This window comes from Pelodiscus sinensis, chromosome 4 (genome assembly GCF_052426305.1).
Source record: "Pelodiscus sinensis isolate ZL-2025 chromosome 4, ASM5242630v1, whole genome shotgun sequence".
NCBI lineage: Eukaryota > Metazoa > Chordata > Testudines > Trionychidae > Pelodiscus > Pelodiscus sinensis.
Genome location: NC_143055.1, coordinates 95,856,715 through 95,870,350, shown reverse-complemented (window position 1 = coordinate 95,870,350; position 13,636 = coordinate 95,856,715). Strand labels below are relative to the sequence as shown.

The 13,636-nt window shown below is 49.0% G+C and overlaps 1 protein-coding gene across 4 annotated transcripts in view; it reads left to right on the top strand.

Annotated features, from left to right (window-relative positions):
- The window catches only part of INTU (inturned planar cell polarity protein), a 114,127-nt gene that overhangs the window by 15,279 nt on the left and 85,212 nt on the right, over positions 1 to 13,636 (top strand). Inside the window, exon 1 of one of the 4 annotated variants that reach the window (XM_089778007.1) lies at positions 9,018 to 9,278. The exons of 1 other annotated variant lie outside the window; for it this stretch is intronic. In XM_089778007.1, the coding sequence (XP_089634133.1) occupies positions 9,064 to 9,278 (215 nt within the window). In that variant the 5' untranslated portion in view covers positions 9,018 to 9,063. Of the gene's footprint in view, positions 1 to 9,017; positions 9,279 to 13,636 lie in introns of those variants that run through there. 2 more of the 4 variants (XM_089778005.1, XM_089778006.1) reach the window with 2 other exon arrangements.

Sequence of the window (13,636 nt, the reverse complement as noted above, 5' to 3'; positions counted from 1 at the left end):
ATTTAGCACCGTTAACAACAACTCTCTGACTACGGTTATCCAGCCAATTATGCACCCACCTTATCGTGGCCCTATCTAAGTTATATTTGCCTAGTTTATCAATAAGAATATCATGCGAGACCGTATCAAATGCCTTACTAAAGTCTAGGTATATGACATCCACCGCTTCTCCCTTATCCACAAGGCTCGTTATCCTATCAAAGAAAGCTATCAGATTAGTTTGGCATGACTTGTTCTTCACAAACCCATGCTGGCTATTCCCTATCACTTTATTACCTTCCAAGTGTTTGCATATGATTTCCTTAATTACCTGCTCCATTATCTTCCCCGGGACAGATGTTAAACTGACCGGTCTGTAGTTTCCTGGGTTGTTCTTATTCCCCTTTTTATAGATGGGCACAATATTTGCCCTTTTCCAGTCTTCTGGAATCTCCCGTCTTCCATGATTTTTCAAAGATCATAGCTAAAGGCTCAGATACCTCCTCTATCAGCTCCTTGATTATCCTGGGATGCATTTCATCAGGACCTGGTGACTTGCTGACATCTAACTTTCCTAAGTGATTTTTAACTTGTTCTTTGTGTATCCTATCTTCTAAACATACCCTCTCTCTGCTTGTATTCACTACGTTAGGCACACCTCCAGACTTCTCAGTGAAGATCGAAACAAAGAAGTCATTGAGCATCTCCGCCATTTCCAAGTTTCCTGTTACTGCTTCTCCCTCCTCACTGAGCAGTGGGCCTACCCTGTCCTTGGTCTTCCTCTTGCTTTTAATGTATTTATAAAAGGTCTTCTTGTTTCCCTTTATGCCTGTAGCTAGTTTGATCTCATTTTGTGCCTTTGCCTTTCTAATCTTGCCCCTGCATTCCCGTGTTGCTTGCCTATATTCATCCTTTGTTAGTTGTCCTAGTTTCCATTTTTTATAGGACTCCTTTTTTATTTTGAGATCATGCAAGATCTCCTTGTTAAGCCAAGCTGGTCTTTTGCCATATTTTCTATCTTTCCTACACAGCGGAATTGTTTGCTTTTGGGCCCTTAACAACGTCCCTTTGAAATACTTCCAACTCTCCTCAGTTGTTTTTCCCTTCAGTCTTGCTTCCCATGGGACCTTACCTACAAGTTCTCTGAGCTTATCAAAATCTGCCTTCCTGAAATCCATTACCTCAATTGTGCTGGTCTCCCTTCTACCTTTCCTTAAGATCATGAACTCTATTATTTCATGATCACTGTCCCCCATACTGTCTTCCACTTTCAAGTTCTCAACTAGTTCCTCCCTATTTGTTAAAATCAAATCCAGAACAGCTTCTCCTCTGGTAGCTTTTTCAACCTTCTGAAACAGAAAGTTGCCTCCAATGCAGGCCAGAAACTTATTGGATAGCCTGTGCCCCACTGTGTTAGTTTCCCAACATATGTCTGGACTGTTTTATTTTTCAGTTCAATAGTTTTGGAACAGCAAACATCTGCACATACTTATAGTTTAAAAAGCCTCAGATGGGTAGCCATATTAGTCTGTATTGAAGTATAGAGCAACATTACACTTCTCTGTCTCATTTAATCAGAAGTTGTCTTTGCAGAAAACTTTTCACAAAATCAATGTAAAATGTAAATTTCAATTAAATAGGACTATGCACGCTTGGTGCATATGTTCTGTTTATTCTCATCACTCAGGTCTTCTTCAGTCATTCCATTTGGAATGCGGGGCACATGTGCCCATCTTTTAGGTTAAGGTGATGAACCTCGTGCACAGGGGATAGATGCAGCCCCTGGATTGCCTGGATCCTGGCCCCAAGTTTAATCTCTTCCCTCCACAGCTTTGGAGAGACCATGCTGGCACTCCATACCCTATTCTATGTCCCAAATAGACCCTGAATCTCCACCACCTCTCCCCCTGACACTCCACCGCTGGCCTGGAGCCTACAAAATATTCACAAACTATGGGAGTGGGCCTGCCCTTTTCATCTTTGGGTGAAAAAGGTGCCAAATTCCTGTACAGACTAATATGGCTACCCGTCTAAGACTTTTTATCTTATGTGCAGCTGTTTGCTGTTCCAAAATTGTTGAAATAAAAAATTAAATGTTCCTGCATGTACGTCTTATAACAATAACCTTTTTATGGTTTTTTTTAAACCCACCTCTATCATTGTCTTCATGTGTGAAACTGATTCTTCCTTCCTCAGTGGAATACTTTACATTACTCCTGATTGTATTTCATCCTCTTTAGCTCTAATAATTTGCTACATTTGGGTTCAGGGATTTGGGTTTAGAACTGACCCTAAGGTAAGGTCCCTGCTTTACCATCTGTGCTCCCAGCCACCAGCAACCTCTGTGCTTGGGCTCTCTAGTCCAGCAACATCTGACAGTCCTGGACCTGAGGTTCAAAGTGAACTTTGATTTTTTTTTTAAGATAACTTGATTGTTACTAGTTTTTGAAATAGCACATAATGCTCATTGTCTGTCACGAAGCAGATGCTGCTGCAGCACATAAGGAATGATAAGAACTACATCACACACACAAACACAATGATTCACAGGCAGCAGACAACACAAATGTGTGAAATGTTATGAGACTCCATGTCCTTTCTTCAACCCCCCTTTCCCATTATTAATCTCTTTTAGAATGTGCCAAGCAAAAACTTGTACATGGGAAGGGAGAAGGGTGTAGCGTCACAAGCTGCTGCGGTCAAAATCGGCTCTCAGTTGTGACACACGAGCCATCAGTTTTTGCTCCCCATCCGTGTATGGTTGCAGCAGGGGAAGCTAATCCTGATAGATGGGGGTTCACTGTGAATTGTGGGAATACTGTACAATTCAGGGAATCACTGCAAGCCATAAGACAAATATTTGAACTGTTATGAGTCTTCATGTATTAACTGATTAGAGATTTTTAAATCCTCAAAAGGTTACACGTTCCCTCACAGCTGCATGTAGGGTGCTTAAAGCATTTTGTCCCACATACTGTAGCAGTGCAGGGTGGGAAGGGCTGGCAGGGAGAGACAAGGCAATCAGAGCAGCTGTACCTTGAAGAGCAAACAGGAAACTGTGCTGTGTTCAGACGCGTGTCTCTCTGAGAAGGGTAATAAAAACCCCTCTTTGCCCCTCTTTGTGCTCCCCAGCCTTGCACCCTGGGCAAGGGGTTCACCCGCTGGTTACAAAAAACAGGACTATGTAGCACTTTAAAGACTAACAAGATGGTTCATTAGGTGATGAGCTTTCGTGGGCCAGACCCACTTCCTCAGATCAAATAGTGGAAGAAAATTGTCACAACCATATATACCAAAGGATACAATTAAAAAAAATGAACACACATGAAAAGGACAAATCACATTTCAGAACAGAAGGGGAAAGGTAAATGTCTGTGAGTTACAGATATTAGAGGTGATAATTGGGGAAGCTATCTTTGTAATGGGTAAGATAATTAATGTCTTTGTTTAAGCTTAGATGTAAAGTGTTGAATTTAAGCATGAATGATAGATCAGAGGATTCTCTTTCAAGTGTAGTCTTAAAGGGCCTTTGAAGCAGGATGCAGGTTATCAAGTCATTGAGACAATGTCCTTTCTGGTTGAAATAGCAAAAAACTGTTTTGTTTTTTTTTTGTGTTCATTTTTTTTAAATTGTATCCTTTGGTATATATGGTTGTGACTATTTTCTTCCACTATTTGATCTGAGGAAGTGGGTCTGGCCCACGAAAGCTCATCACCTAATAAACCATCTTGTTAGTCTTTAAAGTACTACATAGCCCTGTTTTTTGTTTCAGCTACACCAGACTAACATGGCTACATTTCTACCCCTGGTTAACAGTCTCCCCCCTTTATCCCACCCTGGGTGGGGGCTGGCACTGTCTCCCCCCGCTCCAGCCTGATTTTTAGCCTCACCTCTGCCGCACCAGACAATTGACCCCCCCCCCCCCCCGGCTGGGGAATTTCTGCCCCCTGCACTTACCCTTCCCCCACCACGCGATTTGCCCCGAGCCCCTCTTCAATGATGTTAAGAGCCAGGAGCAGTGTCCGAAGCCACGTAAGCGCTCCTCCTTCCCCCCCACCAGGCCGGAGTTTGCCCCAGCACTGAATCTAACCCTGCCTGCAGCCGCTTCCCCCCCCCCCCAAAGAAGCAAACACTTCTTCGTCGAGTAGTGTCCCCGAGGGTGCTCCACTCAAGGTGCTGGGTCCATCCCGGCGCCGCAAAATGGAAAAACTTCCACAGCAGTAGCCCTGCTGGCCCGCGCATGTGCCCCCGCTGCCTCGCGCCGTTCGCACCGTTCCAGCTGAGCACGGGCCGGCTCGTCAGTTTCCTTCAACCGTCCGCGGCCGCAGACGGATCTAGGACGTGCTCCCTCTCCAGCCTGAGGAGAAAGGGAGTTTCACCTTAGAAATCTGTTTGCCACTTGGCAGTTCATAGTTAGGATAGTTGTTAATAGTTCTTAATAGTTATTACTTAGTTAGTTCTCAAGATCTTGTTCCCGTCCTAGTTTATACTTTGTAGTAGCCAAGAAAAGAAAAGAAAAGAAAAGAAAAGAAAAGAAAGACAAAATGCCTGGCTTCAAGAAATGTTCCCAATGCCAGGAGGCGATGCCTGACTCAGATGGGCACTCACGCTGCGTTAAATGCCTAGGTGACGGGCACATCCCTTTGAAGTGCCCTCACTGCATGAAATTGACAGCTCGCACTCGGCGCAATAGGGAAATGCGGCTGAGGGTGATTTTATTTAACAAAGCCCTCCAGTCCGAGGCGACCGTGCCTCTGGAGCTCACTTGCCTCGTTCACCTGAAAAGGAGCTCCACAAACATACCGAGCCGCAGCGCAAGAGCATACGGGACAGACCGGGTACCTCTGGTTCTTTGCCGAGGCACCCGACGGAGAAGGCGGGCAAGAGACGCAGTGCCTCAGCCCCGACCTTTGCCGGATCAAAAGACCCGATGCGGGCTCCTGCTAAAGGACTGCGGGCAGACTCGGCACCGGCAGCGGCTCCAACGGTCGCATTACAAGCAGCAATGGCAGCTCTGGCACCAGCTGATACTGCGCATGCGCAGCCACTTGCACTTCTACTGGCACCCATGCCCGCGGTGCCGGCTGATGGGACCTTGCTCTCTGCGGTGCCGCAAGCAACAGCGCCGACTCAGGCACTGCAGGTGGTCAACGGCACCACGCAGCCCTCTGCACCGCAGCCTCCTCCGGCACCGGCACAGCTGTTAACTTCCGCAGCACCGCTGATTCATCTCCAGGGCAGCCATGTGACCGGGACCACACCAATTCAAACGGCACCGTCTTCTCCTACAGATTGTTCAGTGCTGACTGAGGTTCCTTACAAGTCAAGGCGCGTTCGGACCCCTTCACTCACGCCTGACAGAGCGCGGTTCTCTCCGGGACCGTGGTCACCAGCTTCAATCTGCTCAGAAAACCATCGTGCTTCTCATTATGTCTCCACTAGGGACCGCTACCATAGATCACCGCAGCAATCACCATCGTACCATCACTATTGCTACCACGATCAACGACGCTATTCCTGCTATTCTTGTTCACCATCCCGTTTTTCTGACAGATCTATATCACTGAGGTCCTCGGGACGTTCGAGATATTCACATCGATGCGATGCGTCCAGAGACTACTCTCCCAGACGCTCCCCGACTCACCGTCAGAGATGTGATCACTATGATGACCGTCGATGTCCTCGTACCACGCGATATCTGCGATCACAATCTCCGCAAACCACTCGCCCAGCGTCTCCACTTCGCGCACCTTCGCCAACGATTCCATCAGTGCCTGTGGAGGGCGCTATACCAGTTACTAATCAAGATGAGTATGAGAACAACTATACTCCAAATAGGGAACCACGGACCCCTGAGTCTCCGGCCAACCATTCATCATCTCCGGACGATGCTGTCTTCCCTGGGGAGCTATCTCCCACGGAAGATCACAAACAGTTTCAGGAGCTCTTTGCCAGGGTTGCACAATCTCAGGGTATCCAAACTACGGATGTACAGCAAAAGCAACATCCCTTGCTAAAGAACTTGCAACCCTCACAAAAATCAAAACTGGTTCTGCCCTTCGATGAGGCTATCCTGGAAATCGCAAATGACATATGGCAGACTCCCGCCGCTTCTTTACCGACTAACAAGAGGGCGGACAAGAAATACTTTATAAACCAAAAAGGGATGGACTTTTTGTTTACGCATCCCCAGCCCAATTCCCTCGTTATGGACGCCGCCCAACAAAGATCAAAGACGGCCCAAAATAAAAATACTGCAAGTGACAAAGAGGCTAAACGCCTAGACATTTTAGGTAGAAAAGTGTATTCTTCTGCCACTTCAGTTCTCCGGATGTGTAATTACGCGGCCCCCCTCGCGAATCATGATTTTGACAACTACTCCAAATTAGTCCCTCTTCTGGAGCACCTACCAGACTCGAAGTGCCAGATCTTGAGGGTGGTAATACAGGAGGGCTACACAACGGCCAGAACAGCACTTCAGATCGCCCTGGACACGGCTGATGCAGCAGCTAGAGCCACGGCTACTGCGGTAGTCATGCTTCACTTGTCGTGGTTGCACTAAGCAGCTGCCCCGAGAGAGTTGTTGAACAAAGTAGAAGACTTACCCCCTTCGATCGTCAGTCTCTTTTTGCCCAGTCCACTAATCAGATATTCCACTCAGGCAAGGACTCCCGTACGACTCTTAGAACACTTGGGATGTATACACCTCCGTATAAACGTAAGAGGTATACGCCCTATAACAAACAGAGACCCTTCTCTTATGCAACATTCCGCCCCAAGCCATATGAACAACAGAGACAAAGACAATGCCAGCAAAAACGAAGACAGCAACCTGGCAAGACATCCGGTCACCAGCAGGGCCGGCAACAAGTTTGATGGGTCAGTCGAGGGACTGCGTGCAACTCCTTTGTCGGGAGCATCACACAATCAGGTAGCCTTATTCCATCATCGGCTGAGGCCTTATCAACATCGCTGGTCTCTGATTTCCACCGACTGATGGGTCAACGACATAGTTGTTTCAGGATATGCCATCCCTTTCAACTCCATTCCCCCCCCCCACTTCCCACCCTCCCCGTTCCTTTTCAGGGACCCCTCTCATGAGACTCTTCTACAGCAAGAGGTGTCCCGACTACTTTATTATAGGAGCAGTGGAGAGGGTACCCATTCAATTCCGGGGGAGAGGTTTCTACTCCAGGTACTTCTGCTCAATTGGGGCTCTCACCAACTGCTCTATGCGTTTCCACCTCTCCCTCTCATTCTGAAGGCACTGGAGAAGATAGCGATGGAGGGCACAACAGTGATCTTCATGGCACCCTTTTGGCCTTGACAGCCTTGGCTGACACAATTATCCAGAATGTCGGTCGCTCAGCCACGACGGCTTCCACTGATGCCCAACTTACTGTCTCAACGGCACGGTTCGATGCTGCATCCGAGCATCGATCGCATGCATCTCACGGCATGGCTCCTAACTGGTTTCAGCCACCGGAAATGAACTTCTCTCAGGAAGTGAAACACGTACTTATGAATAGCAGACGCCATAGCACTCGCAAGCCTACACCTATAAATGGCATCGGTTCCAAGCCTGGTGTCTGGAAAGGAACTTCGACCCTCTCTCTTTACCTGTGCACCATACTTTGGATTACATCTTCTAGCTGAAGACAAAGGGGTTAGCAAATGCTTCGCTGAAAGTTCACTTGGCAGCAATCTCGGCCTTCCGCCCTCCCATTGATGGACATTTGCTGTTCGCCCACCCGTTAGTTAAAAGATTCCTAAAGGGGCTCGGTAATCTATATCCAACCTATACAGTCCCACCGGAGCCGTGGGACTTATCTTTGGTACTAGACACGCTAACTCGTCCTCCCTTTGAGCCGTTAGCAACTTGTGACTTGCGCTTGCTCATGATGAAAGTGTCATTCCTTCTCGCAATCACGTCAGCACGCCGAGTTAGTGAGTTGGCAGCTCTTTCGGCCGACCCACCGTACACGCTATTTTCTGAACAGGGGGTTCTGCTTCGTGTTCATCCCCCCTTCCTTCCGAAGGTAAATTCAGCCTTCCATATACATGAGCCCATAAGTCTGCCAACATTCTATCCGAAGCCTCATTCTTCACCAGAAGATTCACGTTTACATACACTCGATGTTAGACGAGCGCTGGCCTTCTATCTGCATAGAAAATGCGCCTTCAGGAAGTCTCGGCGTCTTTTTATAGCTACGGCGGAGCGCTCCAAGGGGCAACAGCTCTCCACACAATGTATCTCCAATTTGATCACCTCCTGCATCACACGTTATTATACCCTACGGCACGAACCCTTACCGGGACGTCCTTGCGCTCATTCCACCAGAGGCATGGCCGCATCCACTGCGTACCTTTAGAGGGGTGCCCTTGCAGGACATATGCCATTCAGCAACCTGGTCATCCTCTCTTACCTTTGCCAAACATTATGCTCTTGCGAGAATATTGAGGAATGACTCAGCGGTGGCGCAAGCAGTCTTGGCCACAGCACACAGACAATAAGTCCGAAGCACGCCGATAGTGCTTGACCAGTGCTGTGTACTCACCTCGAGTGGAGCAGCCTCGGGGATACTACTCGACGAAGAAGAGAGAGTTACTCACCCTGTGCAGTAACGTCTCTTCTTCGAGATGTGTGTCCCCGTAGGTGCTCCATGACCCACCCTCCTCCCTGCTTCGGAGCTTTTGCAGATGCTTCCGGTTGGGAGGAAACTGACGAGCCGGCCCGCGCTCAGCTGGAACGGCGCGAGGCAGTGGGGGTGCAGGTGCCGGCAGGCAGGGCTACTGCTGTGGAAGTTTTTCCGTTTTGCGGCGCCGGGAGTGGAGCCCCCACGGGGGGGGGGGGGGAACCACATCTGGAAGAACAGACGTTACTGCACAGGGTGAATAACTCTCTCTATGGATGCAATGGGCAGGGCGGCGGGCCGTGGCCGCACCAGAGTGACTGAGCATGCGCGCTGCCCTCACATTCTGCCTATGGAGCGCGATTAGAGGGCGGGGCAGGCGCCGGACTCGCGGCCGCTCAGGGGCTACCCAGGTGTAATCTCAGGCCCGACAGGGCTTCTCCCGTCTCCATGGCAGCCGGCTGGCGGCACCAATCGGAAGGCGGAGCGGGCGCCACGTGGGTGGGTGTCATGGCGGCGCGGGGCCGCGGGCTGGGGAGGCGCGCGGAAGAGCCACGTTCGCTCGAGATGCCCCGGGAGCCGGCGCCGCGGCTGCAGGACGAGGCTGCGGGCGGCGGCAGCAGCGAGAGCGGCTCCCGTTCTGCTTCCTTCTCCGGGGGCTCCGAGTAAGCGCGGGAACCCCCCCCCCGGCGGGCCTGGGGCAGGGAGCGACTCTGTTCTCTGGGGCTCGCTAGCGGGAGGGGAAGACTCTGGCCTGGGGCTCCGTAGCGCTGCGTTTAGTCGCGGCAGCAGCCGTCGCACCCAGGCTGTCCGGCTTCCAGCGGGGAGAGTGCGGCGTCCTGAGGCTCCTCCTCCCCATTAGGAGAGCGGGGATTTCATGCTCCCTCCCCCCTCCCACTCTTCAGCTGTGAGAACTTGAGCAAACAGCTTCGCTCTCCGTGCTCCTGCTGCCCCCCCCCCCCCCCAGGGAAGGGCTGGGAGGTGCACCCTGCACTGGTGTAATGTCAGAAAGTGTTTTGAGGTTCTCCAGTGGAAGGTACTGTGCAGGGGAAATGATCTACTGCTGTTTCAGCCCTTATAGTTGAGTCAGTATAGACAGGAGGGCTGTGTCTACATTGTCATGAGCTTGTGCAAAAACATGCTGCCTGTCTACACTGGCGGGGGGTTCTTGCACAAGAACACTGACGTTCTAATGTGTGAAATCAGTGCTTCTTGCGCAAGAACTCTGATGCTTCCACTCAGGAATAAGCCCTCTTGCACAACTGTTCTTGCGCAAGAGGCCAGTGTAGACAGGCAACATGAATTTCTTGCCCAAGAAAGCCCAATGGTTAAGATGGCCATCGGAGCTTTCTTGCACAAGAGAACATCTACACTAGCACGGATGCTCTTGCGCAAAAGCACATCTTTTGCGCAAAGGCACATGCTAGTGTTGACGCTCTCTTGCGCAAATACTTTAATGCAACAACTGTTGCGTTAAACTGTATTTGCGCAAGATCATGCCAATGTAGATGTAGCTGTGTGGTTTAGGGATGGTAATGTGTTCCTGTTTACACGATGAACCATTAAGCCTGCGCTCCTCAGTTAATCCAGACTGTTACATGCTGCCTCTGTATCTGAGGCAGCAAGAAAGGGAGAGGCAGGAACTGGTGCCTATGGGAAGCCTGCTTTTAAGCCACCTCCCCGTAAGTGCCAGCTTCCGCGGAGCTGCCTGCCCCGCTGCTTCACACAGGAGGGCAGGTGGAAGCTGGTACACATGGAGAGTTGGCTTTGAAGCTGGCTCCCGGTGCATACCTGCTCCCACCAAACTGACTCTGTCCTCCCCCTGCCCTCTATGCTGTGCATGTGCCATGTATTATGCATTTCTGCAGATTGTGACAGCTGGGATCTGAAAAGTATGGCCAAGATTATTGGACATGGTTTGCTGAAATGTAAAGTCTTAATTCCAGATTTAGGTACCTAGATAAGTGTTGTGATTTGCTTCTAGAAACATCTATTTCAGATGGCTACAGCTTTGTTACTTTTAGAGTTACACAGTAGTACCTTCACCTAGGTAAAACAAAAAACACACAGATTTCCTCACTGCTTTTGTCCCGAGTTCTGGGCAGAAAACTTTTTGTTACGAACAAAACACTTGTTCATTTTGTGTTGGTTATAGGCTAATCTACACTTAAAATGTAGGTCAGTGTAACTACATCATAGGTATGTGAAAAATATACCAACCTACACTGGAGATGGCAGTTACACTGGAAAAAAAAGATTATTTGGATTTAGCCACTCTTGTTTGATGTAAACTGTGGCCCGGTCTACACTACAGGATTGGAACAATTTAAACTGCTTTGGATCAACCTAGATGTGAAAGTATCTTTATTTAAATTTGGCTCCTGGTGATGCAAGTACTTGCCAATTTAGTAACATCATCTTCACAAGTGAAGGGCAGTCATGGACAATGTAATTATGTCAGTGAAATGTTGGTGTAGACCAGGCCTGGGCAAAATATGGGCCACGGGCTGGATCTGTCCTGCCAAGCCATCGGATCTAGCCTGTGGAGACGGGGGAAGCCCCAGGCAGGCTCCGCTGCTTGCCCTGCCGCACCACAAACTGCTCAAACACTGCTGCAGGGTCCCATTTCCCTTTAAAACTGTAATCCCGGAGTGGAGGGAAGAAGCTTCAGGTACTGCCCCCACCCCTAGTACAATTCCATTGGCCGGTGAGAGCAGCCTGTTTGAATAACAGGCAGCCATGAAGCACCTCGCCCTCTCCCCTCTGCTTTTGCGCAAAAACTTGCCAGCTGTCTACACTGGCCGCTTGAATTTGCACAAGAGCACTGATTTTGTAAGGTACAAAATCAGTGCTGCTTGCGCAAATACTTTCACGCTCCCGCTCAGGGATAAGCCCTCTTGCGCAAGAGGGCCACTGTAGACAGGCACCTTAATTTTTTGCGCAGGAAAGCCCAATGGCTAAAATGGCCATTGGAGCTTTCTTGCGCAAAAGAGCGTCTAGATTGGCAAGGATACTTTTGCACAAATCTAGACGCTCTTTTGCGGAAATACTTTTAACGGAAAAAATTTTCTGTTAAAAGTATTTCCTCAAAATCATGCCAGTCTAGACGTAGCCCACAAGTACAAGGAGCCAAGTGAGAGCACACATATAGTGACTGTGGTGGTTGTATGCTGATATAAGTTAGGTATACATAATTTAATAGCGTAGACTAGAGATGTGAAAGTTTAACCGGTAAACCTCATCATTAATGTTGATGACCATTTTGTAACTAAGAGTAGATTAAACTTAAAATGCTGCATCAGTGCAGTTGTGGTCCTTTAATGAAAGTGCTGTAAGCCAACGGGAGCAAGCTTCTCCAATTGATCATAGCTGAACTATGGCTGCAGAGCATGGGAGCCAGATCTCATGGTTCAGTGGCAATCAGTCCGGAAGCACTGAGCGCTTTTTTAAAACCTGGCGTTCTTGGGGCTTCCAGGCTCCCTGCTGCAGAGCATTGCTCCCCACCTCTTAGCATAGAACCTAGAAACCCTGGGATGCTTGTCTTCCCAGCAGCTCACCATCACTGCTTGGTTCATCAAAACACTGGCACAGAACCAAGCAATGTTTTGATGAAACCCTTCCTGTTTGATAAGAAGTTTGTCAGAACAACACATTGTCATTTTCTGCCAAAAACATGTTTCATCAGAAAATTCTGTACCAGCTGTAGTTGCCATTAGGGATGTGAACAAGTAGTCGACTAGATGATTAACCTAGGCTTATTGGTTAATCTAATTGACTATGCGCATTTCCCCCTCCGCCTTGCTGCCTCTGTATCCCCATTTCCCCCCAGCATTGGCTCTGTGGTGCCGCCTGCCTCTCCTCCCCCCACCCCCATGCTGTTATCTCTATCAGAGGCAGCAGTGCGAGGGGGGGGGCAATCGGGGAGGCTGCTTCACGGCAGGAGCCCCTATCCATGGTGGTGGTGGGGGGGAGAGCAGAGTTCCTTACAGACAGAAGCTGCTCTGCATCCTGCGGGGCAGCCTCTGTCCATGGCAAGCTTGGGCCTGCAGTGAACAGAGGCTGGTCTCCAGCAGCAGCCCCTGTTTGCAGGAGGGAGGAGGGTCAACATGGACAGAGGCTGCTTTTTGGCAGCCTCCCCCACTCCCTGCTCCCCAGCAGCCTTTGTCCACTGGGAGCTCGGATCCCCCACAGACTGGGGTGCTGTCCCCCTGCACTGCTGTCCCTGTGTCAGAGATAGCAACGCAGGGTGGCAGGCATCTATCCTGCGAGGGGAGCTGTTTTTTAAGCCTGCCGCCTGGTACCCCATGCTGCTCCCGACCCTGGGGACTATAGAAGAGTTGGCTAACCACTGAGAATTCATGCGGTTAGTTGACTATTCTGTTATCTGCTATCTAACATCCCTAGTTGCCATGTTTTGATTGTGATTCCTATGAACTAAAAATGTATTTTCCCCATTTGTTGCTGTTGTGGTTCAAATTCTGTTAAAACCTTAATCTATTAGTACAGATTTATTTTATTTAGAAAGTAATACTTATGTGGTTATACTATTCTTGGAAATTTTTCTATAATAGTTCTAGTTTTAATTTCAACAGAGGAAGGCGAGAACTAGTGAAGATAAATTTAGATGTGGCACAGTTTCATGTCCTAATTAAAGATGCTAAATTTAGATCAACTAATCAAATAGTCAATGTCATTTGCATCAACTATTTGATTAGTCAATAAGGGGCGCCTCCGCCTTTGAAATGTACCAACAGCCCTTGCTACATTTCAAAGGTGGAAGCGCCATGGGGAGCATGGCCAGTGGGGGACTCAAGTAGTTCCCTTCTGTCCCTGTAGTCCCAGCGGAGCTTTGCTTTTGAAATGTACAAGAGCGCACCTGTAGCTCTTGTACATTTCAAAGGCAGGGAGCATGGGGCCAGTGGGGGACTGTTTGAGTCTCCAATTCGCTCCAGGCTCCCTGTGGTGCTTTTGCTTTTGAAATGTTGCTCTGCTCTTGCTACATTTCAGAGGTGAAGCACCACCA